The 15705-nt window shown below is 42.4% G+C and overlaps 1 protein-coding gene across 1 annotated transcript; it reads left to right on the top strand.

Annotated features, from left to right (window-relative positions):
• Window positions 1-7625: 7625 nt before the first annotated feature.
• On the top strand, window positions 7626-14812 carry THAP1 (THAP domain containing 1). The gene is made up of 3 exons (XM_023630763.2): window positions 7626-8623; window positions 11243-11438; window positions 11988-14812. Exons 1-3 carry the CDS (start codon window positions 8553-8555, stop codon window positions 12360-12362), a joined length of 642 nt encoding a protein of 213 aa, XP_023486531.1. The 5' UTR covers window positions 7626-8552; the 3' UTR covers window positions 12363-14812.
• The last annotated feature ends 893 nt before the right edge of the window (window positions 14813-15705 follow it).

Here is a 15705-nt window from a genome sequence, read left to right on the forward strand (position 1 = left end):
TATAGGTGTTACGTGCCTGTTTCTTTGCTGTTGTTTGTTTAATATTCAGAACTCCAGAAACAGCATCCAGTATAATGGTTGCAGGGGCTTTCTTTTTCACTAATGGACATCCAATATCTCATCATATTTCTAATTAATTTTGCTCAGATATTTTTAAATTTAAAAAGTAGAAGTGTTTTCCTTTTGAGGAAAATTACTTCATCTGGGCAGTCTGTATTAACTCTGGACAGTAGGGTGGGATTGGAATTAGAGTAGGCCTGTTCCTTGATTCCCCACTCCTGTTTCTTTTGAGTGTACATTTGATAACTGAAATTATGAAACTGATAACTGGAATGTTCTTTGCTGAGTCTGTGCCCTATGTTTACACCGACTCTCTCCCCTCCTCCTCTCTGCTCTTTGAAACACTAAATGTACCCTAGGCTCTTCTGTTGTGCTAAACAGCAACCCAAAACCTGGGTTCCAGCTGGGTTGGAATTGGAAAGGGCACTGAAGGTTTTAAGGCCCTGAGACTTCAGAGTCTCCCCGGACTAGGCCAGTAGGTCAAGGGCTGCTGACAGGAGGCGATGCTACCACAGAGATAAAGACAGCCACTGAGCTTTTGCTGTTCTGTCAGAACCAGACCCTCTTCATGGCATCAGTATTTGTTTTAAGCATCGAGTCCTTGAGTGCAAGCACATTTGAGGCGTTGCCAGTCACTCTTCTTCATCCATGTGCATCCTCTGACCTGTTCCATGTGCCCGAAGGGTACCTGAGAGGAGTGACCCCCTGTTAGGGACACTGAGCATGTCTGGACACTGTCCTTATCCTCTCTCAGACTAGCGGTGTATGGCTCTGAGCCTTTTGAGGGGAATCTATCATGTGATGTAGGAGAGGGCTGAGGGCTAAGGGCTAAAGATGTTTAAAACTCACTGATACCTAACAGTTTATATTCTGTTTAAAAACATAAATTTTTAAATTGTCTTTTTGCCAAGGAAGATTTGCCCTGAGCTAACATCCACCACCAGTCTTCCTCTTTTTGTATGTGAGCTGCTGCCACAGCATGGCCACTAACAGACAAGTGGTGTAGGTCTGCACCCAGGAACCGAAACTAGGCTGCCAAAGTGGAGTGCACCAATCTTAAACACTAGGCCACCAGGGCTGGCCCTAAAAACATGTTTTTTAAAAAACTACTTAAAGATACCTGATGTTCAGATCAAAACACTAACCCTTCTAATTATAGAGAAAACCTATAATTTATATCTACTATATCTAATGAAAATTACTCTAGGGGGCCAGCCTGGTGGTGCAGCGCTTAAGTTCACACATTCTGCTTCGGCAGCCTGGGGTTCACGGGTTCGGATCCTGGGTGCGGACATGGTACCGCTTGGCAAGCCATGTTGTGGTAGGCGTCCCATGTATAAAGTAGAGGAAGATGGGCAGGGTTGTTAGCTCAGGGCCAGTCTTCCTTAGCAAAAAGAGGAGGATTGGCAGCAGATGTTAGCTCAGGGCTAATCTTCCTCAAAAAAAAAAGAAAATCTTTGTTTCACTAATCCTAGAATATTAGAGCTATAAGGGATCTTAGAAATTGGCTAGTTTCTGTGTTTTTTCTGTGAAAATCAGATTAAAGCTATAGATAACTCCCCAGAAAAATGCATATATACATATGTATATGTAATCTGAACTCATTTTTCAGGGGATTCAAAGACCTGACCATTCATGGATTCCAAATTAAGAATTCTTCACTGAAATAAGCCAGATAGAGAAGGACAATCTCTGTATGACTCCACTCATATGAGGAATTTAAACATGTAGACAAAGAGAACAGATTAGTGGCTACCAGGGGAAAGGGTTGGGGGGTGAGGTGGGCACAAAGGGTGAAGGGGTGCACGACTGACAAACAATAATTGGGTTACACGACTGACAAACAGTAATGTATAACTGAAATTTCACAAGATTGTAAACTATCATCAACTCAATAAAAATTAACTTTAAAAAAAAAGAATTCTTCACTGAGTCCCACAGCCTTACTCTACAGATAAAGATAATGAGGTCCAGAGAGAATGAATGGTCAGGTAATTTTTAATAAAAACTGTTTATAGAAAAAGTGTAGTAAGACAGAAATTAAGGAGCTGGCCCTGTGGCTGAGTGGTTAAGTTCACGTGCTCTGCTTCAGTGGCCTGGGGTTTCGCTGGTTTGGACCCTGGGCACGGACATGGCACCGCTCATCAGGCCATGCTGAGGTGGCGTCTCACATAGCACAAGCAGGGGGACCTACAACTAGAAGATACAACTCTGTACTGGGGGGCTTTGGGAGAAGAAGAAGAAAAATTAAAAGGAAAAAAAAGACTGGCAATAGATGTTAGGTGCCAATCTTAAAAATAGAAAAAAGAAATTAAAATCTAAACCGATAGATATCAGTGAATTTAAACATCTTTAACCCTTAGCTCTCTCCTCCATCAAAATAAGTGGCTGATTTTTCTTCAGTTTATCAAACAAGAAGACAAAGTTTATCCTTCTGGAATAATTGTGACAAAACTTACCCTTTTAATGTCAAGGGTTAAATTTTCTTTTTTTCCTTAAATGTGTTCTATTAGTAAATGAATTAGTTCTTGGCCTCTTAAGACTTTGAAAAACATCAGACTTTTAACTAACCTTCAGTTTATCCCTATTTATTCTCTTTCCCTTAAATGGTCACATAAAGCTAAGGCATATATTCATTTTTGATATTTATTGAAGGGGTCAAATGAGCATATATCTCATTCTGTAAGAAAAAAGGGCAATTTTGCATATCTTCTGTGGCCCTTTTTTGCTTATATACTGTCTTATTAAAGTAGAACACACGCCAAACATTTTATAAATCATAAAGGTCAGATGATGAATTATAAAGTGAACACAGCGTTTAAACATCACCTCGGTCAAGAGCTACACCACCAGCATCCCAGAAGCCCTCCTTCCTTGCCTCCTTCCTCAAAAGTAACCTCTTCTAACTTAAGTTTTACCTACATTTTTTTACTCTACAAAAAAACAGAATCATACAGTATATTTTCTTTGGTGTCTGACTTTTTCAACCTTCTGTTGTGGGTCCACAGTGCTGTGGCTTGTAGCTTCTTTATTTTGATTCCTGCATAGTATTCCATTGTATGACTGTACCACAATTTATTCATTCAATTGTTAATGGACATTTTGGGTGGTTTCCATCAACATTTAAAAGGCAGACAGACATCTTTGAAAGTAAAAATGCTTCCTTGCAGTCACCCCTTGACAAGTAAAGAACAATCATTTCAACTTTAGGAAATGTTAAGAAGACATGGGCAAAGGAAAAAGAAGAAAAACAGACAACGAGTGTAAGTTAGTTTAGAGGAAGTGAAAACTAATTTTCTATTAATCAAATAAGTTAACTGGCAGACCACACAGTGAAAATTTAGTTTGGGGGATGTTTTACCAAGAAAAATTCAACATTCAGTTCAATATATGTTTTTTAATTGTATGCAAGTCACTTACCAATAAATTTACCATTCTGAAGTAAGGAAACATTAGGATTATATTCAACAAATAATTAAAATGTATATTTCATTCCAAATTATGGATAGCCAGGAGAGAGAAAACAGAAGAAAGGGGAGTGAAGAAGAGAACTTCTTGAGGGAAATCCAACCAGGTAACAACTAAATGGATGGGTTCCATTCGAAATTGACTGATGATCATAAACCTCAAAAGGGCCCTCCGCACTGGCCAGTGACTGCGCGCTTCTTTATTAGCTTGCGTGCCCAGCCTCTGAGAACTACTTTATACTTTCTTTCTTTCCTGACATTCCCCAGTCCTACAACCCCACAGCCGGTGACCCAGGTTCCTAAACCCTCCCACCCCTCCAAGTCCTCTTTTTGTAGGGGACTTAGCTCTCTTCTTTTTCAAAGGCCATCTGCATCTCAGTAAATGGCACCACCGTCAATCTATCTAAATGCTCAAGCCAGAAACTCAGGCTCAAGCCAGAAACCCTTGATACCTGGATTCCTCTCTCTTCCTCATTCTCATCTCCATCTATCAGCAAACCCTGGTGTTTCTACCTCCCACATATATATCCACTGTCACCACTTTAGACCAAGCTACCAACATCTCTTGCTTGCCTGCAGCTGCCTCTTAATTACCTGCTCATTTGCACTGTTGCCCCTCTAATATCACACAATAACCAGAATGACCTTTTGCAAGTGTTTATTAGGTCACGTCTCTCCCCTGCTTAAAATGGTCCCGTGGCTTCCCACTGCACTTAAAACCCAAGCCACCAACTCCCCTACTTCAGCCTCCCTTCATGCCCTTCTGCCCTGGCTCCCTGGGCTCTACCACCACAGCCTCCACTCAGTTCCCAGAAAAGATGGAATCCTCTACTGCCTGTGCTGGGCATGCTTTCCCTGGCCTCCCCACCTTCATTCCTCACATTACCAGATTTTCTTCCTTCTTTGGTTCTCAGGTCAAATGTTCCCTCCTCAGCCAGACTACCTACCTGCCAAGCTAAAGCAGTGGTGACCCTTTCTTCCCTTATTCACCCTTACAGCATCCTAATGTATTGCGGCATCTTAGCACAATGTTATTTCATTTATATTTTTATTGTCTGTCTTCCCCTCACTAGAATATAAGCTCTATGAAGATAGGGACTATGTTAGTCTTGCTCACCAATATATTCCCAGACCTGGCATAATGCCACCACTATAATAGGTGGTCAATAAATAAAAGTTAATAAAGAAACAAAAGGAAAAGGAAGGGAGAAGAGACAAGGAAAGATCTCTCCTTCATTGTTACCTCCCAGGTATAAGCCATCACCTCCTCTCACCTATATTACCACGGAAGCCTTCCTACTGTCACCCACTAGTTGCCCCAAAACTCAAGGGTGGGTGTGGAAGCATTTAACTGTTTTTCCAAGTTGTTTTTCCCTTTTGTTATGTTAAGAAGACGCAATCACCACCCACCCTGAACGGACCAGGCCTCACAGGGGAGCTATGCCTGTGACCTTTGCCTCATTTTGAATGCTAAGATCTCTCCAGGAGGAGCTTAGGCCTTATTACCGTTCCCAGCAGGGTGTGTGCAAGCGTGTTTTCCAGCTGAGCCTGCGCAAGCAAATACCCACCTCTCCCTTTTGAATATTTATTACCCATCCGAAATAAACGTCCCTGCTTCCCTTTGTTCGAAGACGCCATGACTTTGGAAATGACTCCTCACGGTCTATTTGCTGCAAATACACTTTACTTTGTGAGACAACTACTCTGGTGGAGAGTCTTATTTAACTTGCCAGGAGGGAACCCACTTTGGTTTCAGTAACACTACCAGACTCCCTGCCTCTAAGTTGCCCCCTGCTATCTATACTCAACACAGCAGAGTGACCATTTTAAGACTGTCTCGCTCCTCTGCTTAAGTCTGCTCTTCATTTCACTCAGTGAAAGTCAAAATCCTTACCCAAAGCCCTCCATGACCTTGTCCCATTTCCTCTGACCTTCTCTCATATTTGTCCCCTCTGGCTCACTCTGCTCCAGCCACACCGGCCTCTTTGCTGTCGCTTGAACACTGGGACACTGAGCCTCAGGAGTTTTGCCTTAGCCATTCACTCTGCCTGCAAGCTTCTTCCCCTAGATATCCACGTAAACTCTCACCAACTCCAAATCTTTGCTCAGTAGTCACTTCCTCCATTAGGCCTATCCTGTTGTTAAGACACAAAATTCAACTGAGTAAATTAAACGTCAAATTGGCTTTATGCAAGACTCATGAATCAGGCGGCACCCCATCTAGTAAATAGAAGGGAGCTCCAGGGGCTGTACAAAATGGCTTTCACAGGCAAGAGGAGGAGAGGAAGTTTCTAATAGGTGGATTGTTTCAGGCAAGGTCACCTTCCTTTGGGGGAAGGGCCGGGGGGGTCTATCATGCAGATTACCTCACTAATTCCAGATTCACTGGTTAAAGGTCACACTTCTGGGGGAGGCTGAAACTGCAATGAAGTCTTGGTTTCCTGTCATGGAGGCAATGACTCTGTTTGGGGCCTGTTGTTCTTAACACTGTCCATCGCATTTAAAATCACAACCCCCTCACCCCTACATGGCACCTTTCACCTATGTTCTTGGTCTGCCACCTCCAACCCCTATTTGATTAAGCTTCATGAGGGCAGAAATCAGAACACAGCAACGTTCAGTCAATAACTGTTCCATCAGTTGATGAGTAAAGGATTTCAGTGAACTCTAATGAAAATATACTTTTTCTAGTGAAAATATACTTTTTCAGTTCACAAACAGGTATCACATTCTGATTTTTATTGCACAGCAAACCACAGAGGAAATTGCCACCTCTCTCAATACCCCTGGAAACGCTAATAAACTATTATTCTGGTACTTTGGTACAGGGATATGGCTCTGAAAACATTTTATTTATTTATTTATTTTATTTTTTTGAGGAAGATTAGCCCTGAGCTAACTGCTGCCAATCCTCCTCTTTTTTTGCTGAGGAAGACTGGCCCTGAGCTAACGTCTGTGCACATCCTCCTCTACTTTATATGTGGGATGCCTGCCACAGCATGGCTTGCCAAGCAGTGCCATGTCCACACCCGGGATCCGAACCAGCGAACCCTGGGGTGCCAAGCGGAACATGCGCACTTAACCGCTGCACCACCCAGTGGGCCCCTGGGACCATTTTAGACATTCGGTTTCTAGGACTGGTTGATTTAAGCAACATTTTCTGGATACTTAATTTATGCCAGACACTGCAAGCTGCCAGGGTTACAACACTAAGACACAGTCCTTGTCCTCAACAGGATCTTGGTTCTGATGAGGAAGACAGACAAGTACTCAGACATTACAATAAGGTTCGTAATTGTATATGGAGCTCAGTGGAAGTTTTCAGTGGAACAAGAGAGGTGCCTAACTTAGGGAGGCTAGGAAGAGAGGGTAAGTAAAGCTTCTTTGAAAACATAACACTCAGGGCACATTTTAAGGGTGGACAGGTCAGGGAAGGGCATTTCAGGCCAAGGGAAATAGCCTATTTAAGGAAGCCAGGACAAATTCTGCCCTCTGTACAAAGTTAAAGACAAGTGGAGGGAGATAAATAGTGAATAAGCAGACGTACCAGATCCTAAAGGGCTTTATGGCTCACCATAAGAAGTTTGGATTTTATCCAGAAGAGAGGGTAGCTTCTGAAGGATGTGAGCAAGGGAGTGTCAGTTTCTGTGGAGGACAGATTGGAAAGAGGCAACACTGGAGACCTGGACAGTTTCAGGTTGCTGCAAGAGTAAGAGACCATGCGGGCCTGATAAGAACAGACAAAGGAGATAGAAAGGGATGGATTTAAGTATTTACTCTATAAAATTAACTGGTCATCAAAGGGACGTGGAGGGTGTGCAAGAAATCTAAGATGACTCTAAGGTTTCTGGCTTAAGCAACTGAATAGATAATTCAGTTGATAACACTGAAGGCAGAACAGATTTACCTAGGAAATTCAAGATTTAGAAAATCACAGCATTTGACACAGTTCAAGCAGCAGGGTGTTTAGAGCGAGAGGAGGGCAGAGGATGGAACCCTGGGGTAACATCAACATTTAAAGGGTGGGGGGTCGGAAAAAGTGTCAGAGCCATGAAATTACTCAAGAGGCCGCTCTCAGGCCTCCAGGCTCTGATCTACACACAGGAGGGGCACGCAACACGGAGGCAGAACCTCCCTCCGCTGTGAACCTCGCTGTCGCAGTTCGATTTCCGCCAAACACCTGGAGATCACCACGCAAACGGCCGACCTCAGGAGCGTCGACCTGGCGGCGGCTGCCCACAACCCACTGAGGGTCCCGGGAAGGTTCGGCGGGGGAGCGGTGGGGGGCTTTCATTGCTAAAACTCTGCACCTGGGCTCCTCGCAGAGCCTTGCGATACCCGAAGAGACAGGTGATGGGATGAAGGTTAGCGGTCTGGACAAGGAGCCCACAAAGTTCTACAAACCATACACTATCCGTGGCCGCCCCTTCAAGAATGGGCGCAATCAACCAACGACCTCAGCTTTACACCTGTGCCCCTCAGGCCAGCAGACCCAGCAGAGCGGATTGTTCTCCACCCTAAAGCGCCCCGGATAAATTAAGGCACGGAAAACACCACGGGAGTGGAACCAGGGCGTGCGCTTAGCTCCCCTCCCCTCCCCTCCTCTCCTCTCCGCTCCCAAATAATTCCTCTCTTCCTTCCGGAAGCTCGCAGGCCCTGCCCACTTCCGCAACGCTGAGCACGCCGCAAGACACGCCGGGCCTCAGCCAATGGCCTGCTTCCCAGGAAACGTTACCTCTGACCTTAGGGCTAATCAGAGACAGTAGGACGAACTCCTCGCGAGAGGTGAGTTTGAAGCAGCCTCCGCCATCTTGGAGATGGGAGACGGGCGATGGTTGTGGTCTTTCTGCTAATGCAAACAACAAAACGGGCACATTAGTCACCCCCGAGTGAGGCTATCTTCACTGTAACTGTTGACCAAAGCTACAGAAGAACCGCGGGCGTCAAAGCCGAGCGCGGCGACACCGATAGCAGCTTCCCCCGCCTGCTGGGGAGCCAGAAGCGAAGTGACTGAGGACCGGAAGGATGGTGCAGTCCTGTTCCGCCTACGGCTGCAAGAACCGATACGATAAGGATAAGCCCGTTTCTTTCCACAAGTAAGTACCGTGCGCGCCTCGGGGGCCGCTCCAGCCGGGGCGGGGGCGCGCGGCCGGTCGGGCTCGGGGGCGGAGCCAGGCGCCGCGCGCCGCGCGCGAGACCTGGAGCCGGGGCGGGGGCGGGGGCAGGGGCGGGGCGCCTGAGCTCGGAGCCGCTCGGCGGCCGGGCTGCGCGGTCTCGGCGCGCGTCGCCGCGGCGACCGTTTCTCGTCCTCTGGGCGGCGAGTTCGGGGCCCGCGGGCGGTGCCTGGAGGCCCCGCGGGAGGCGTCGGAATTTCCCCACCGGTCAGGGAGAAGCCTGGTGGTGGTAACTTCAGAAGTAACTGAAGTGGGAACAAAGACGTTTAGACACGGAGAAGGCCCCCTTTTCGCCCTTGCCGTGGACCGGAGGCCAGCGTCGCAGTCAGGGATTGGTGTTTGGCCAGGGGGTCACGGAGGGCGTGGCTGCGCCCGCTTCTGGGAATCAGCCTTTAGGGGCCTCTGAGTTTAGAGAAAGCGGCTGGTGCTGCCGGATGGGCCGTCGTGTGTCCAGCCCTCAGCCGCGGTGCCTGGACGGTCGTGGGCGGCCGTGTTACAGGTCAGCGCGGGCCGTTAGGGCCGCACAGAGCAGCCGGCAAAGGGGAGCCCGCCCCCCGCCTGTGGCCGTCACGGCTGCCCATCCAGAGGTGCTGCCGGCAGAGTCCTAGCGGGGAAGGTGTTCTCTTGACGAGGAAACAGCAAAATGGAAATGACTTAATGGTCATCAAATGTATGCAAAATGTGACACGGTGGCATTTTCATTCAGTAATTCAGTATCGACAAGTTTTATTGCATTTACATTAAAATTGTTTTTGCAAGAATTCCCGACTATAAAAGGATGATAGTAAGGAATTAGAATCAGTGGCAAACTATGCGAATTATTTATAGCTAAACAATTACAAAAGCAAAATTTTAAATACTCCTTCAGATTTTTTGGCGGGAGCCGTTTATGTTGAACAGCGGGTGTGGATGCGTTTTTGCGTGTGATGTAAAATGAGCGGCGCCTGACAGAAACGAGTGTCTAAGCACGGAGAGATCTGGAGAGTGGATAGAACACTTATCACTTCAGGATTCAGTTCCGTATATGCCAGCATTGCTTCTTGATTTGTTGGAATTCCTGGAAGTTGACGAAGTGGCCTCCAGGACTTTTAAGCGTAGGAAGAGGCGGGGAGGTGGTGACGCAATCACTCGCATTCAGCTCCCCACCTTCCACTTCTAACGATCTGGCAGAGGGAATCTACAAACACGGACTGGAAACCTTCATTCACACGTCAGAAATACTGAGTGTCTGCCGCCTGTTACACGATTGAATGGAAAGAGGGGCCAAGCTGCCTCTCGTCCCTTATCTGAAAGACCCGTTTTTGGGAGTGGATGGGAAAGATCTTGGCACACCCTCCCAGACGTCCCTGAGCCTTTGCAGTCCTTGAGTCGGGGGCCGAGGTGCCCGAGTGGCCCGGTGGTGGCCGTCCCAGCGGGGTCTCCCGGGAGTGCTGCTTCCCGCAGTCCCTGCTGTGACGGTGGAACGGCGGTGCTGGAAGGAAGAGGACTGTCCTAGAGATTGCTTAGCTCTTGGTGACCACAGCGGGGTCAGGCTCTGGCGTTCCTTACTGGAAGAGGAGCGGGAACGTGGAGTCAAACATCCTTCTGGCTTCTTTCCAGGCCCCCAGCTTACTAAATCCTTGACCAGGAAAAGTAAAATCACAGTAAATTTAAACTCTGCCTCCCTTCCTCTGGGCCTAACAGACGTGTTTCGTGTAGATTAAGAGGTAAATCAAGATAAATCATGTTGTTTTCTCATCCTTATGATTTTACTGTAATTTCCTTGCTTCATGTTTGTTAGACTGATCGTTGCTCACAGCATATACAAATAAACGTGCAGTTTTGTTTTACAGTACACAGAAAATCACTGGTAAAAATAAAAATTACTACAAATTCACCCTGTAGTATGTATTTTACTTGAAACTTTGTGTCTTCAATATAAAAAGTTAAACATTAATAAATGAGATAACTAGATAGTGGAGCCACCCAATTCACCCTTGTGTTTTTAGATGTGTGTGCATACGTGTATCTGTTAGTGAGTTTTTCTGTGATGGAAGGGAAAAGCAGCAGTACTGCGTGTGGGCCCCCGACCCCCACCTCCCATCACCGCTCTCCCGCTGCCTGCCTCTGTGCACACGCTAACTTGGAATATGTGTATGTTTACATACGTAAATTCTTAATCAGCCTGTCTTGCGTAGATTGTATACATCATGATATCTGACATTCTTGTAACTGCTGTGTCATCAGTAAGATTCCTATAAGAGAAACTGCTTGTTAAAAAAGCAAACACACCATGCTGAGAGGGGTGACATATCCCACATTAGCGGGTGGTCACTTTATTTATAGGGTCATGAAAACAAGTACATTTTTAATGAACTAAGGTGAATAAAGGCATAACTAAAAATTGTCACAAAAAAAGAAAGAGATAGTGGAGCTAGTGTTTTAGTCAAATACAATGGAACTGTCTTCTGTTGGTGTTAACACCTTTCTAAGCAGGAAAATTTGTCTGTACCTTTTTTTTTTTTAATAAGGTTAGAGAACTGAATAATGTCTTCTTTGCAGGTTTCCTCTTACCCGACCCAGTCTTTGTAAAAAATGGGAGGCGGCTGTGAGAAGAAAAAACTTTAAACCCACCAAGTATAGCAGTATTTGTTCGGAACACTTTACTCCAGACTGCTTCAAGAGAGAGTGCAACAACAAGCTACTGAAGGAGAATGCTGTCCCCACAATATTCCTGTGTACTGAACCGCACGACAAGGTGATGCGTGTTTTAAGATATCGGCTTGTTTTCTATTTGTAGAATTAATGTGTTCAATGTGGAAAATTCAGGGTATTGTTAAGAAAATAAATGTTACCTGGAACCCATCACTTATGTAAATAATCACTGTTAGCAGTGGTATACTTTTAAAAAATACTAAATGCAGTTTATTAAAGTTAAACATCCTCACATTAAGAAACTCAGTCTACATTTGTAACTTCCTTTAAGATCACACTATACCCCTATTTGTATGTTGATGAGTTTTGGTTTTTCTTTGTCAATGACAGCTCAGTTTCGAAGTATTTTTCCCCTCAGTTTTAAGTGTTTAGTACTAATTAAACCTTATTAATCATTCTTGTTCTTTCTTGTATCCCATTCCTACATCAGGTAAAAAAGTAAAATTAAAACTTAAATGATTTTCTCATTTTGGAATGTTTTTATACCAGAGAGTCACAAAAAATTCTAGTATTCTTACATTCCACAGATGAATTCTTTTGAACTGTTGCTTTTAGTCACTAAATTCAAACCCACTCTGCGTTATTGTTTTAGAAGGAAGATCTCCTGGAGCCGCAAGAACAGCCTCCCCCGCCTCCTTTAACGCCTCCGGTTTCCCAGGTTGACGCTGCTATTGGATTGCTGATGCCTCCCCTTCAGACCCCTGATAACCTCTCAGTTTTCTGTGACCACAACTATACCGTGGAGGATACAATGCACCAGAGAAAAAGGATTCATCAGCTAGAACAACAAGTTGAAAAACTCAGAAAGAAGCTCAAGACCGCGCAGCAGCGATGCCGAAGACAAGAACGACAGCTTGAAAAATTAAAGGAGGTCGTACACTTCCAGAAAGAAAAAGACGATGTATCAGAAAGAGGTTATGTGATTCTACCAAATGACTACTTTGAAATAGTTGAAGTACCGGCATAAAAAATGAAATTTGTATTCATTTTTAATGGGCAATACCACATACCCTCTTCTAGCCTATAAAGGAGTTTCATTTGAAAAAATAACACTTGATTACTTGTATAAAAACAGTTCAGAATATTTTTTTAAAAAAATAAATTAGATATGTACTGTAAAATGGTAAAATTTTTGTTTGTAATTTCAGGGTTTTTACATTTTAACAAAATATTTTAAAAGTTATAAACTAACCTCAGAGCTCCAATGTAAGTTGGTTTCAAGATTTGGGATTTTTAGTTTTTAATTTGAGTATTTGTAGAAATAATGTAAAAATAGAAAGTAAAGAGAATGAGAACAGAACAGTAAGGGTGATTTAATTTTAAAGTTTAAAATTAATGCCGTTTATTGAGAGAACTTAGTTATATTTTAAATCAGAAGTATGGATCAGATCATGGACATAACTTCTCAGAATATATATATTCTTATTAACATTTTTATTTGTAAAGTCAGAAGATTTATTTGTCTTTCTTATCACTTGTCAAAAATAAATTGGCAAGTCAGTACTTTAAAAAAAATTGGTTGTCTTCAAAGCAGAAAATGAAGAGTCATTCCATACCTAATGAGTATGGTTAAATAACTTTATAAAGAATGGATTTTTTAAAAGTGGGCCTCTCTTTTGTCCCCCGCTGTCTGGCATTATAAAATTAGAAGAGTATCTTCAGTGGAAGCAGCATTCTTGAGTAGACAAAGTAGGCATTGTTATCAGTGAAGGAGGAAACGTGGGCGCCTCATCCCTGGTGTGCCTTCCTCTCTCACCCCAGAGCTAGGGGCGTCCACCCCGCGAGGCAGTTCTTCTGCGTCCAGACCCTAACCAGCGGGCTTCCGCAGTAGTCTGAGCTGTACCGTAATATGGTGACCTTGCACTTGACTAATGGATTTTGGTCAAGGCTTTACATAAAAAATTATTTCTTCACTTTTAACACAAGTTAGAAAGTATATCACATTTTCTTAAATGAATGATTTGTATTCAAAAACAACCTAATATGTAGTGTTTATTTTACTGAATGTTGAGATTTAAACACTGAGGTTTCTATTCAAACTGTGAGTTGTGTTCTGACTTTGTAAGAAATTTTACATATATTTGAAATGAAAATATGTTCCGAATAAACAAATACTGCCACAGAGATTACTTAGATTTAGAGTAACTGTTCCAACTAGAATTATTTTATATTTCAAAGTACGCTGAGATAGTTGAAGAGTAACAGATCTTTTCAGGCAGTATTAAATTAAGACATGAAACAATGGCGTTCGAAAGTGTCTTTTGTAGACCTGATTTTCGGTATAATTTACTGCCATGCTGCCAGAGGATAGTAGTTTGATTCATGGAGATTTGTTTTTTGTGAACCGGTATTTCAAAAATAGAAAATTATATTAGAAGATTACTTAAAGTTGTATAGTCTGATAACATTTAGATCTAACTCTAGTGAATATTTTGCAAAGTATATATCTTCAATCCAAATTGTCATCTACATAAAAGAAAATCTGTGTGTGTGTGTGCGTCCAGAACCAGGAATCCAACAGTGAATTACAAAAGTGGTAATCATAATTACTTAGCATCTTAGCATTATGATTTAACCTGAAGCTGCTTTCTTTTTATAACAGACGTAAGCCATATTTGGAGAGAACTGAGTAAGCAGCGTGTGTACCAACTGTTTGCATTGAAATAATTTATTGTAGCTTAACATAGGGAGTTTGAGTACAGGTGCTTATTTCAGAATTTGAGATGTAACATTTGTTGAATGTTTTTAAAATTCATTTTTTCTGTTGTGTTGTTTATGACATTGCCAAGAAAAAGAGAACATTTAGGCTAAAATAGGTCCCATTCAAGCATAACGAAACTCAGTCTGAAACAAACAGGGGCAAAGACTCAATCTAGAACACATGGGCAGAAGACACATGTGAGTTGCAGCGTATTCTGAATGACATTTATTTTAAGCACATATGGTAACAACCTAAAATTTCCATTTGTGTGTGACATAATCTGGCCATAATGATGAGAAGGAATAGCTGTTTCTTAAGTGCTAGGAAAACTACAGAATCATAGAATTTGAGAATTAAAAGGGACTTAGAAACCATTGAACACTAGCCTAACCTCCAAAACCTGCAAAATCCTCTTGTAAACTGTCCTTGACCAGCGTCCTCTGTTCTCTGTGCCATTTACATTTAAGCAATTGTTCTGCTTACATTCTTTAAAATGGATTTTTGGATTAGAATAGAATTAGTTGCCACTCTTTATACTTGTTTATAGTGCAAATATAAACTTCACTTTGAACTGCAGCATAGTTTGAAGTATCAGATTCCTAATTAAAGAAGTTTTAAAATTTTGGAAAGTAATTTAAATGTTTACTAATTGTATACTTGTTACATGTACTAAAAATAATTCTGTCATTGCAGTAAAGAAACGATGGTGGTGAAAATTATTAGCAAAACTTTTTACTTGGAAATCCAAGTACATGAGGAGATTTTTTTTCTTTTAACCATAATTTGTGTAATCCCTTTCTTAGAAGTATAACAATAATGGTGAAGGCAAATGAAAGGTTCACTTCATAGGGATTTTTTTTAGGTTAAGTTAATATTCGCTAGTCATCTTTAGTTGTTAAAAAAAATTATACACACAAACCTATGGCTTTTATGCCCAACATCTGTGGCTTTTATAAACTCAGTAGTAAGCAACAGAAAATAATGTATTCAAAAGTCCATAAGATCTATAAAAAGAAAACTTCATTTGTGTTCCAGAATTTTTTAAAGAAAGCCAGCCATGAATAGCATTTACAGGAAAAAGAAGCCAGATTTGCTTGCTTGGTCCTTACTCTTCCTGATGTTGGGGACCCCATGATTCACATGCACAGTGAGTGAAGAGCGCTGCTCCTGGCTGGTGGTGGCTGGTGTCTCTGAGTGTTATGGTTTAAATAGCTGTGTATTAAAACACAGTCCTTGATGTCAAAGAAAAATAGCAAAGAGCAAACTGATTTACAAACAAGCACAAAAGCAGTTAGAATTGTACTTAACAGAAAAGTTTGCTCAAATTAATATTCTTTTACAATTCATGTCTTCATATCTTTTTTACCTTGGATGTGGTTTTATTCTGAGTTTTTTGTCTTCTGAGTGATAAATATTTTTTAAACTAAAAATTTATTGAGAATCTATTCATTTTTAAATTAATAGTATTTTGGGTTTGAGATTATCAAAATTTCATTTTTTAAATATCCTAAGGGATAAATATGAATAAACTTAAATTGTTTTTGGTGAGATAAACTACAAGATTAACATTAAACAGATGACTTCTGGAATGGCTACATGAGGATCTCCA

Source organism: Equus caballus, chromosome 27 (genome assembly GCF_041296265.1).
Source record: "Equus caballus isolate H_3958 breed thoroughbred chromosome 27, TB-T2T, whole genome shotgun sequence".
Taxonomy (NCBI): Eukaryota; Metazoa; Chordata; class Mammalia; order Perissodactyla; family Equidae; genus Equus; species Equus caballus.